The sequence below is a fragment of the Solenopsis invicta genome, chromosome 6, assembly GCF_016802725.1.
Source record: "Solenopsis invicta isolate M01_SB chromosome 6, UNIL_Sinv_3.0, whole genome shotgun sequence".
Lineage (NCBI taxonomy): Eukaryota > Metazoa > Arthropoda > Insecta > Hymenoptera > Formicidae > Solenopsis > Solenopsis invicta.
In genome coordinates, this window is record NC_052669.1 from 11,389,406 (window position 1) to 11,400,854 (window position 11,449).

At 46.9% G+C, this 11,449-nt stretch overlaps 2 protein-coding genes across 2 annotated transcripts; both read left to right on the plus strand.

The window, feature by feature from the left end:
- The first annotated feature begins 1,491 nt into the window (after positions 1 to 1,491).
- LOC105206585 lies at positions 1,492 to 2,772 on the plus strand. The gene has a single exon (XM_011176072.2). It carries the CDS (start codon positions 1,492 to 1,494, stop codon positions 2,770 to 2,772), a length of 1,281 nt encoding a protein of 426 aa, XP_011174374.2.
- A 205-nt stretch (positions 2,773 to 2,977) lies between these two features.
- On the plus strand, positions 2,978 to 6,751 carry LOC120358030. The gene is made up of 3 exons (XM_039450449.1): positions 2,978 to 3,025; positions 3,136 to 6,220; positions 6,273 to 6,751. Exons 1-3 carry the CDS (start codon positions 2,978 to 2,980, stop codon positions 6,749 to 6,751), a joined length of 3,612 nt encoding a protein of 1,203 aa, XP_039306383.1.
- The last annotated feature ends 4,698 nt before the right edge of the window (positions 6,752 to 11,449 follow it).

Sequence of the window (11,449 nt, forward strand, 5' to 3'; positions counted from 1 at the left end):
TCGTAGCACTGGTAATCGGCTGACCAAATCTGGTCTTAGAAATGTTAAATTAGTAAAATATTATGAGTCATCAAACTCAGAATAACTGAATTTTATTGATTTCAACTTTAATTATATAATAACAATATCATAACATGACCGAGAAAAATCTAACTATATAAACTGTTACTAATTTTTTTTTTTTAATAAAATTTTTATTTTTTACTGTCAAATTGTTCGTTTTTATTCAATACTAAAAAAATACATTATAATCTTTTTAAATTTTATTTAAAAGCTGATCAAAATAGAAGTGTCCGATTTGGACCAGGGGGTGGTCCGATTTGAAACCAGTAGTTCCAAATCGGACCGGAGAAAGCGTTTTTACATTTTCCGTTATAGTTCAACACAGATGAGAGATACGTCAAAATGGTCAAATGAAGCAAAAATGAAGGAAATTAAATTATCTTTCCATTGGCACCTTCTGTTTTACAATTGGATTTTATTTGCGTCTTATAGAGAGCAAAAACTGCAGCTAGATCCGATTTACCCCACTCTCCCCTATTATAATATCAATATCATAACATGATCGGGAAACGTCTAACTATATAAACTGTTTGTTCGCGATCAAACCAACGTTAACAATTTTGTATAATTTATTGCGTCCTGTAGATTTAAGTTTCAAAATTCAAGCTGTTACGTTCATTATTTCTTGTGTGTACAATCGATTATCTCGACCAGCTTCGGTGCTATTATTTGCTTGTGTATACGGAGTCGAGTGTTCGGTCGCTCCGTTCTCTATCACGCGCTAACAACGGGGACAACTCGGCGGGAAGATCGTGACAAAATATTGAGATTCTTCTCCTAAGACGCTGGCCACGGTCATCATGTTAGACCAGTCAGCCAATTAGACGATTTCCCGCGGAAAGATCTTTCCCCCGAATTGTTCCCGTCGATCGGTCGCTCTGCCGAAGATCTCGCCGCTCAACCAGACTCTCAGAGTGATTCGACCGAGAACGATCGCAGTTAAAATCGCGCCGCAACCGTGAGATTGAAAATTGATATATTACTGACCGACGCTGGTCGGAATTTGTGTGTGAAAGCCAACGATAAATTTGTTAACGCCAGTGGCGTGCATAGTGAGACTATTTGAACAATAAAGGTCTTTCGTGAATTTTGGGCAGCGGACCTATTGAGTCTTTCTTTCAATCTCAATCCTCGCGCCTTTAAATTTCGCACGCTCGCGGAGCAGCTGATCGCGGTCGATCCTCGTCGCGCCTCTCGGCTCACTCGAACGCTGTCGCGCTCAGCGGCAGGACAACGGCAAGCTGCGCCTTACTTAACTTGCGCGTCTCACTCGCGCTCACTCGAGCTCGCCCGGCAAACTCAAGTTCGCGCACGTTCTCTCTTGGCAACGTGCAGTCGCGAACATAATTTTGGTCCTTCGAGCCGGATCGAGTGTCTGTGCGCGTAAAACCGTTAACGTAACGCCAGCGACTTTCTTTCGTCGGAGCCATGAGCGTGGTGCCAGCCAAGCATCAGATGAATCTCCATTCGGTGGCTCGAGCGCTAACCAACTTCAAGAAGGTGGGCAAGAACAATTACTCGGCAGCATTGATTCGCTCTCGCATCGCCACCTTAAAGGACAACTGGACGCTCTGCGGGGAAGGCCACGCCGCGTTGCTGACTGCATTTCCTCCGGACAAGCGAAAGGACATCCCCTACTTCGAGGATCTGGAGTTCGAGAGACATGAGGACCACTTCCAAGAAGCTCTGGACTACATGACGGAGTGCCTGGAGGAATTGGAGCCTCTTCCACTGAACTCCACACCATTGGCAAGTCATTCGTCTCGGTGTTGTTCGACCGTCGATCGGTCGTTGTCGCATCTACCGCCTATAAATATACCGCCGTTTTCCGGAAAAGCGGAAGATTGGGAGAGTTTTCGCGATCGCTTCACGTCCCTAATCATTAATAATAAAGACGTATCTGCATTTGCTCGAATGCACTTTCTGTCGTCGAGCCTTTCTGGGCGTGCCCTCGAAGCGATCAAAACTGTCCCAATCACCGCGGATAACTTTCACATCGCGTGGCAGATTTTAGTTTCGCGGTACGACAATAAACGGCGCCTTATCGACGTGCATGTCTCAGCGCTGTGCAATCTGCCTAGCGTTCCGCGCGAATCGGCACTCGAGCTCACGGAGTTGCGTGACAAAGCGAATCGCGCAATCGCGTCGTTGCAAGGTTTAAATCGGACCTCCGACGATATCTTGAGCGATATTTTGAGCAGTCTCGTCGTTCAAAAGCTCGACTACGCCACTCGTAAGGCGTGGAGACTAAAAAGTAGTGACGACAACCACATTCCGTCATATGACGATCTAGATCGCTTTCTCGCGGCGCGAGCTCGAGCGCTGGAGGAACTCACTCCGCATAACCCGGCCAAGTCCTCGCGTCCAGCAAACGGAAGGTCTTCGAGCGTCAACGCTGCCACGGCCTCTCCGGTGTCGTGTCCGATCTGCCGTGCCTCTCACTTTATTAACAAATGTCCAAAATTCATTCAGGCGAGCTCACATCAACGCATGGAGCTCGTCAGGCAGAACAAGCGCTGCATTAACTGTCTCAGCTCAAAACATGATCTGGCAGCTTGTCCGAGCAAATTCTCGTGTCGGACCTGTCAGCAGAAACATCATTCGACGCTCCATGTCGATTTGAGCTCGCCTGCTACCGCGACCACTGCTCTCGCGACGGTCGCGAACGCTACGGCCGCTAGCGCGTCGACATCGTCTACGCCGTCTTGACCATCGGATCCGTCGGAGACGCGCAGTGCCGTGTCTCTCCGTGCGGCCATCGCGTTGCCCTCAAGGCCCGCTGTGCTTCTCGCGACGGCTCGCGTTACGGTCTCTTCTCCTATCGGTCGGTGTACTCATGTACGAGCCCTGCTTGACCAGGGCTCCGAAATCACTTTTATTACATCTCGTCTCGCGCGAACTCTAAAACTGCGTCATGCCCAACTGCCGTTCGCACTCTCAGCGATCGGAGGCCTCGATGCAGGCGTTTGCCGATGGGCAGCTTCCATTCTCATTGCGCCCGTCCACCGAACCGCTCCGGTTATCGCTGTCGCGGCGTCAATTCTCCCGTCGGTAACGAGTTACTCTCCTCAGGTCCAACTCTCGCAGGTTCATCTCGCTCATCTCGCCGATCTCGCTCTCGCGGATCCGAATCTCTGTAGCGCCGATCCCTGCGATCTCCTCATCGGAGTCGACCTCTATGGTGAGATCTTTCGCGACGGTATTCGAAGAGGTGCTAGCGGGCAACCCTTCGCTCAGAACACGATTTTTGGGTGGGTGGTGTCTGGCCCTACACCTGTTCAGCGTCCGAATAGTCAAACACTCACGACACAGCAGTGTTCCAATTCCGCGTCGCTCTCTCTAGACAAAGAACTGAGAAGATTCTGGGAAATAGAAGAAATTCCGCGTCGAGTCGTTCTCAGTCCCGAGGAACAGCGATGCGAGGACCATTTCGTGGCGACTCATTCGCGCGACGTGGACGGACGATATATCGTCCGCCTTCCGTTTCGTCATGGTCCTCCCATCGACATCGGGAGCTCTCGCGACGTGGCTGAGCGCTGTCTCAAACGACTGATTCGGCGATTCAAGACGAACATCGAGCTCGAAACGGAGTATTCGAAGTTCATGTCCGAATACGAGGCGCTCGGACACATGCGCCGAGCTCCGTCTACCCCAGAATCTTCTCAGACAGTCTACATTCCGCACCACCCGGTTATTCGCGAAGGCAGCACAACGACCCACCTAAGAGTCGTGTTCAACGCGTCCAGCCTTACCACGAATGCGAGATCGCTCAACGATCTTTTGCTGGCCGGACCGAAATTGCAGACGGACTTGGCCGCGGTTATCCTTCGCTGGCGTCAATTCCGGTACGTGTACTCAGCGGACGTCGCAAAAATGTACCGTCAAATTAGCGTCGACCCGCGTGACATTGATTACCAGCGTGTTCTCTGGGTTGACCGCGACACAGAGAGTATTCAAGAGTATCAACTCTTGACGGTGACGTATGGAACCGCCTCGGCTCCCTTCTTGGCGTTGCGCGTGCTTCGCCAGCTTGTTCATGATGACGGTCATGCTTTTCCGTTAGCCATCTCCGTGCTAACGGAGAACATATACGTCGACGACGTTCTCTTCGGAGCCGACGACATTCCCTCGCTCCGTCGGATCCGAGAGCAAGTATGCTCGCTTCTCGAGCGTGGCCGACTTGCTTTACGCAAGTGGTCGAGTAACTCCGTCGCTCTCCTCAGCGACATCGATGAGACGGATCACGGTCTCGCATGCAGCCGAGATCTGCAACCGGACGAGCACCTAAAGGTTCTTGGAATCTGTTGGATTCCGTCTGCGGACGTCTTTCAATTCCGAGTCTCTTGTCCCTCGCTGATCGCTATCACAAAACGATCGATTCTCTCGACAATCGCCAAGGTGTTCGATCCATTAGGGTGGAGCACCCCGGTTACCATTTCAGCTAAAATCTTTCTGCAACGTCTATGGCAATTACACGTTGAGTGGGATGAGCCACTCTCGTCGGACTTAGTGGATCAGTGGGAGACCATTCGATCTTCGTTGCTAGAGCTCGACGGCCTTCAGTTGAGTCGGTGGACTCGACGCGGCTCCGCCACGCCGGCGTGCGAGTTGCACGGGTTCTCCGACGCGTCTAATTACGCGTACGCCGCGGTCATTTACCTGCGACTCGCGTCGGTGGACGGTGAGGTCTCGTCAGCGATGCTCGTCGCGAAGGCACGGGTCGCCCCGATTAAATCGTTGAGTGTCCCTCGCCTAGAGCTTGCGGCAGCCGTTCTGCTTGCCCGTCTCATGGAGTTCGTCATCGAATCGCTTCAACTCTCGCATGTGCCGTGTCACTGTTGGACGGATTCCACGGTCGTACTCGCGTGGGTGTCGCAACACCCGTCTAAGTGGAAAACGTTCGTTTCCAACCGCGTTTCCGAGATCCAAACTCGACTTCCGTCTGCGACGTGGCGTCACATCTCTACAATCGACAATCCGGCCGATTGTGCATCGCGAGGGATCTCGGGGCGGCAGCTCGCGTCTCACCCCTTGTGGTGGCACGGTCCGCCCTGGTTAAAGCTTCCCGGCTCGCAGTGGCCGGATCTCGTTAAGCATCCGGGGACCTCCATGGAACGGACCCTGAAACGACAAGTTCTCTTGGCTCGACCGATCGAGCCGTGGGATCTCGCGACGCGATTCTCGTCGTGGCCGAAACTTCTTCGCGTAACGGCGTACATTTTACGTTTCGTTTCGCGAATTCGTAGACGCGGTCCCCCTCCGGTCGATATGAGAGAGAGCCCGTCATCCTTGGCCGCGGCGGAAATCAGTCGCGCAAAAACCTTTTGGCTCAAGGCTCTTCAAGCCGAGTTATTTCCGCGGGAGCTTAACGCGCTGACGAACCGCGCCCCCCTCTCAACGAAGAGCGAGTTGCTCCCCCTTCATCCCTTTCTCGACAAGGAGCAATTAATTCGCGTTGGCGGGCGGTTGGGTCAGGCACCGGTTCCGACTCGCGTGAAGCATCCGATTCTCTTAGCTTCTCATCCTCTGGTTCGGCTCATTATTCAAAATGTACACCTGCGTTATTTTCATGCCGGAATCCAGCTCACGCTTTCCATACTACGAGGAGAATTCTGGGTGGTCCGCGCTCGGAGCGTGGTTCGATCGGTCCTTCATCGATGCGTCGCGTGCGCTCGCGAGCGAGCCGTATCGCCCGCACAGCTCATGGGGAATCTCCCTTCGGTCCGCGTCTCTCCCCCTGCGCGAGCGTTTCTCCATTGCGGATTGGACTACGCCGGCCCGATCGCCGTTCGCGCTCTGTCGGGGCGCGGAGTTACATCGCATAAGGCCTATATTGCAGTCTTTATCTGCATGGCGACACGCGCCGTGCATCTCGAGCTAATCGACGGCTATTCGACTCCGGCGTTCTTAGGAGCGTACGCCCGATTTGTTGCGCGCAGAGGGCTCCCAGATTCTATGTACTCAGACAATGGGACTACCTTCGTCGGCGCGGATCGCGAAATGACCGCCTCATTTCGAGCCGCTCTTCGCGATCCCGCCTTCCTCAAAAATCGCCTCAGACTCCATCTCTTGGCATTTTATACCTCCCGCAGCCCCCCATTTCGGAGGACTGTGGGAGGCAGGCGTCCGGAGTGTAAAACACCACCTCCGCCGTGTGGTAGGAGCGCACACTCTTACTTTTGAGGAGTTGTCGACTCTCCTCTGCGGAGTTGAGGCGTGCTTAAACTCCCGTCCGTTGGCTCCGCTCACGGACTCGCTCGATGACTACGAACCGCTTACGCCTGGGCACTTGTTGATCGGTGCCGCTCTCACCTCGCGCCCAGAGCCATCATTGTTGTCGGTTAATGAAAATCGCTTAACTCGCTGGCAGCTCGTTCAGCAGCTCAAAGAGCGATTCTGGAAGCTGTGGCAGAGCGACTACATTAATACTCTACAGCAGCGAGCAAAGTGGCGACGCATTCAACTACCAGGCATTAAACTCGGGCAAATGGTACTACTTCGGAACCCTTTGCTCCCGCCATGCAAATGGGAGCTCGGTCGCGTGAGTCAGTGTCATCCGGGTTCCGACGGCTTAACTCGAGTCGTCACAATCAAAACGGCGTCCGCTGAGTATAAACGACCGCTATCTAAAATATGCGTTTTGCCGGTCGAAATCGATCCGGCAGATTCCGAACCTGACGAACCATGAGTTCAGTCAGCGAGGCATATCGTTCGCCTCGCCTATCGCTTTCGTTTACGCATCTCGTCGTGCTGCGCTAACCGCGATTATGTTTGGTTTTCTTTTTTTCTTTTTCTCTGTCTCGGAGTAATACACTCTCCTGCGTTTCGAAACTAGCGTTCCGAGGCGGGCGGTATGTTCGCGATCAAACCAACGTTAACAATTTTGTATAATTTATTGCGTCCTGTAGATTTAAGTTTCAAAATTCAAGCTGTTACGTTCATTATTTCTTGTGTGTACAATCGATTATCTCGACCAGCTTCGGTGCTATTATTTGCTTGTGTATACGGAGTCGAGTGTTCGGTCGCTCCGTTCTCTATCACGCGCTAACAACGGGGACAACTCGGCGGGAAGATCGTGACAAAATATTGAGATTCTTCTCCTAAGACGCTGGCCACGGTCATCATGTTAGACCAGTCAGCCAATTAGACGATTTCCCGCGGAAAGATCTTTCCCCCGAATTGTTCCCGTCGATCGGTCGCTCTGCCGAAGATCTCGCCGCTCAACCAGACTCTCAGAGTGATTCGACCGAGAACGATCGCAGTTAAAATCGCGCCGCAACCGTGAGATTGAAAATTGATATATTACTGACCGACGCTGGTCGGAATTTGTGTGTGAAAGCCAACGATAAATTTGTTAACGCCAGTGGCGTGCATAGTGAGACTATTTGAACAATAAAGGTCTTTCGTGAATTTTGGGCAGCGGACCTATTGAGTCTTTCTTTCAATCTCAATCCTCGCGCCTTTAAATTTCGCACGCTCGCGGAGCAGCTGATCGCGGTCGATCCTCGTCGCGCCTCTCGGCTCACTCGAACGCTGTCGCGCTCAGCGGCAGGACAACGGCAAGCTGCGCCTTACTTAACTTGCGCGTCTCACTCGCGCTCACTCGAGCTCGCCCGGCAAACTCAAGTTCGCGCACGTTCTCTCTTGGCAACGTGCAGTCGCGAACACTGTTACTAATTTGTTTTTTAAATAAAATTTTTTTTAGGCCCTAAAGCCCTGCCAGGTGCGCCCAAGTTAGGGCGCACTTGGCGCGCCGAGTCGGCCCAGGTCGACCGGGTCAGGGGGGCTCCGGAAGTATGCTGCATGCGTTTCCGGAGCCCCCCCAGTCATGGACCAGGGCAGGACACCCGGAGAGGTTTTAGTGGGTAGGCCCTCACCGGCACGTCGCCGGCGGGGGAGAGCCCCACATAACCACCAGGCTTCCTCCGGGGCCTGGGGTATGCGGTAACGCATTTCCTCTCGGTAAACCAAAAAAAAAGGTAAAAAATCAGCAGAAAGCAAAAAAGCATTAAGAAAAGCCGAGAAGGTAAAAATTTTTAAATTAAAGATAAAAAATGTTAAAAACGCAATTGTACGCGAGTCTAAAGATTTTCTTAAATAATGGATGAGTTTCACATGGTATTTTGACATTTTGTGTTGTAAGAATAATAATTTCATTACCCGAACATTATCTCTTTAAGTAATAATTTGAATAAAAGTGCAATGAAAGTAAAGAAAAATAAAAGAATGAAATAATGTAAGAAGGAAAGAGAAAGAATTGTGTAAAAGAGGTAAAAAATTAAAAGGAGAAAGGAATTAAAGAAGGCGGAAAAGGTAATGATTATTATTTAAATAAACAACGGAAGAAAGTAAGGATGCAATTGACCGTGACTTTGAAGATTTTTTTAATAACGGGTGAATTTTACATGATATTTTGACATTTTGTGTTTTAAGAATGTAAATTTCATTAACCAAACATTATCTCTTTTATAAAGATTTGGAAAAATGTGTAATAAAACTAAGAAAAAGAGAGAAATAAAATAATGTAAGAAGAAAATAGGAAGAACTGTAAGAGAGAGAAATAGGTAAAAAATAGAAAGGAGAAAAGAATTAAAAAAGGCGGAGAAGTTAAAGATTTTTAAACAAAAGACGAAAGAATTTAGGAATGCATTTAAACGCGTGTTTAAAGATTTTTTTGTATAATGGGTGAATATCACATGGCACTTTGACATTTTGTGTTTTAAGTATGAAAATTTTTTTAACTGAATATTATCTCTTTTAGTAATGATTTTAAAAAATGTGTAATAAATATAAAGAAGAAAAGAGGAATAAAATAATGTAAGAAAGAAGGAGGTAGAATTGCGTGATTGTAAAAAATAGAAAAGAGAAAAGAATTTAAGAATTGGAGAAGGTAAAAATTTTTAAATAAAGGACGAAAGAAATTAAGAATGCAATTAAAGACGAGTTTGAAGATTTTTTTAATAATGGCTGAAAATCTCATGATATTTTGATATTTTATGTTATAAAAATGAAGATTTTCTGAATAGAACAATATCTCTTTTAGTAAAGTTTTTAATAGGTGTGAAATGAAAAAAAAAACGAGATCAGAAATGATATAATGTAAAAATAAGGAAGATTTGAAGGAATGTAAAATAGAAAAAAATAGAAAGGAGAAAGGAATTAAAGAATGCGGAGAAAGTAGGAATTTAAAATAAATAATGAAACAAGTTAAGAACGTGTATGAAAATTGGATTCAATGTTTTATTAGTAATGAATGAATATTACATATTTTAATATTTTGTATTATAAAAATGAAAATTTTTTTAATATAACATTTTATCTTATAGAAGGTTTTACATAATGTGCAAAGAATACAAAGAAAAGAAGAGGAATAAAATAATGTAAAAAGGAAAAAAGGAAGGAGGAGGAATTGGAGGAGTTTAAAATGATAATAAAATAGAAAGGAGAAAGGAATTATAGGGTGTGGAAAAGATAAAGATTTTTATCTTGCTTTAGACCATTTAAATAAAGATCAAAAGAAAATTAGTATGCTACGGGTTGAACACGGGTTTGAAGGATTTTTTTTTAGATGGCTGAATATTACAACGACACGAATTCAAGCTATACACAGTACGATTATGGTTCTCATGGGTGCAGCCATAACGTGTCATGGATGGAACGCTATATGAACATAGGATATATAGACCGTACATTTGTGGAGTAAAACTCTTGCGTCAAAAACTAAAAAGAGATAGCATACTTTGGATCAGTATTTTGTCTTTTTCTCTTTTGTCTTTTTTCTGTTTTCTCTGTTTGTCTCCAAAACGTGCTCTCTCTCTCTCTCTCTCTCTCTCTCTCTCTCTCTCTCTCTCTCTTACTAATATCTGACATTCTCACTCCTCGAATGTTTGATCTGTATATCCCATGTCTATGCTATATACGAATTCCAGTACTGTATTAAAAATGTGAACTAGACAATGAAAATCTTAGTAATGACCACGTGTATCTCAGAAAATAAAATTTTAAAGGATTAAACTTTTCATTATAATATCTCCGTCCGTAGAACACGGATAGAAAGAATAAAAACATTTTTATTATACAACTTTACCCAAGTCATTGTTTGAGAGTATTTAGAACTTGATCGATTCAGAAGTTATTGAGATGTGACAATCTTGTGTGCTTGGAAGTTAAAGACTCGTGTATATTTTTTTTAATACAAAAGTACAATCGTATCACGTGTTAAGTATATACGTCATTGTATATTAAATAATGATACATTAAATAACTATAACATGTTCAAATTTTAAGTTTTATATATTAGGAGTACAAATTGAAAACCGTCGTTTTTTGTCAAAATTTGAGGATTGATTGTTGAAAAATGGTTACATACTTATTCTTGAAAGTATTGTCCATCGCTGGTCACTACTTTCTCCCACCTTTTGGGCAGCATGCGAATCCCGCGTCGAAAAAACTGCTCGTCTTTTGCGGCGATCCACGAATCGACCCAGTTTTTGGCCTCTTCGTAATAATGGAAGTGCTGCTCAGCCAGGCCATGCGCCATTGATCGGGACAAGTGGTAATCTGAAGGGGTGATGTCAGGAGAATACGGCGGATGAGGTAAGACGTCCCATTTCAATGTTTCCAGATAGGTTTTAACGACCTGAGCAACATGTGGCCGAGCATTGTCGTGCAGCAACATCACTTTTTCGTGTCTTTGCTCGTATTGTGGCCGTTTTTCCTGCAATGCTCGGCTCAAACGCATTAGTTGTGTTCGGTAGCGAGCTCCTGTGATGGTTTCACCCGGTTGCAACAGCTCATAATAAATCACGCCGAGCTGGTCCCATCAAATACACAGCATGAGCTTCGAGCCATGGATGTTTGGCTTGGCCGTCGATGTTGATGCATGGCCGCGGTAGCCCCACGATTTTTTCGCTTTGGATTATCATAATGGATCCACTTTTCATCGCCGGTTACAATACGATGCAGAAAACCCTTCCGTTTTTGCCGTTGGAGCAGCTGTTCGCACGCGAAAAAACGCCGTTCGACGTCTCTCGGCTTTAATTCGTATGGCACCCAGTGTCCATGCTTTTGGATCATTCCCATGGTTTTCAAACGATGTGAAATAGCTTGTTGAGTTACGCCCAATGAATCTGCAAGCTCCTGTTGCGTTTGAGATGAATCTTCATTCAGTAATGTTTCCAATTGTGCGTCTTCAAACTTTTTCACCTGTCCGGGACGCTCCTTGTCTTCTACGCCGAAATCACCACTTTTGAAGCGTGGGAACCATTCTCGACACGTTCTTTCACTAATGGAAGCCTCACCATAAATTTTTACAATCATTCGACGCGCCTCAGCCGCAGATTTTTTCGAATTGAAGGCAAAAAGAAAAACTTCCCGCAAATGACGC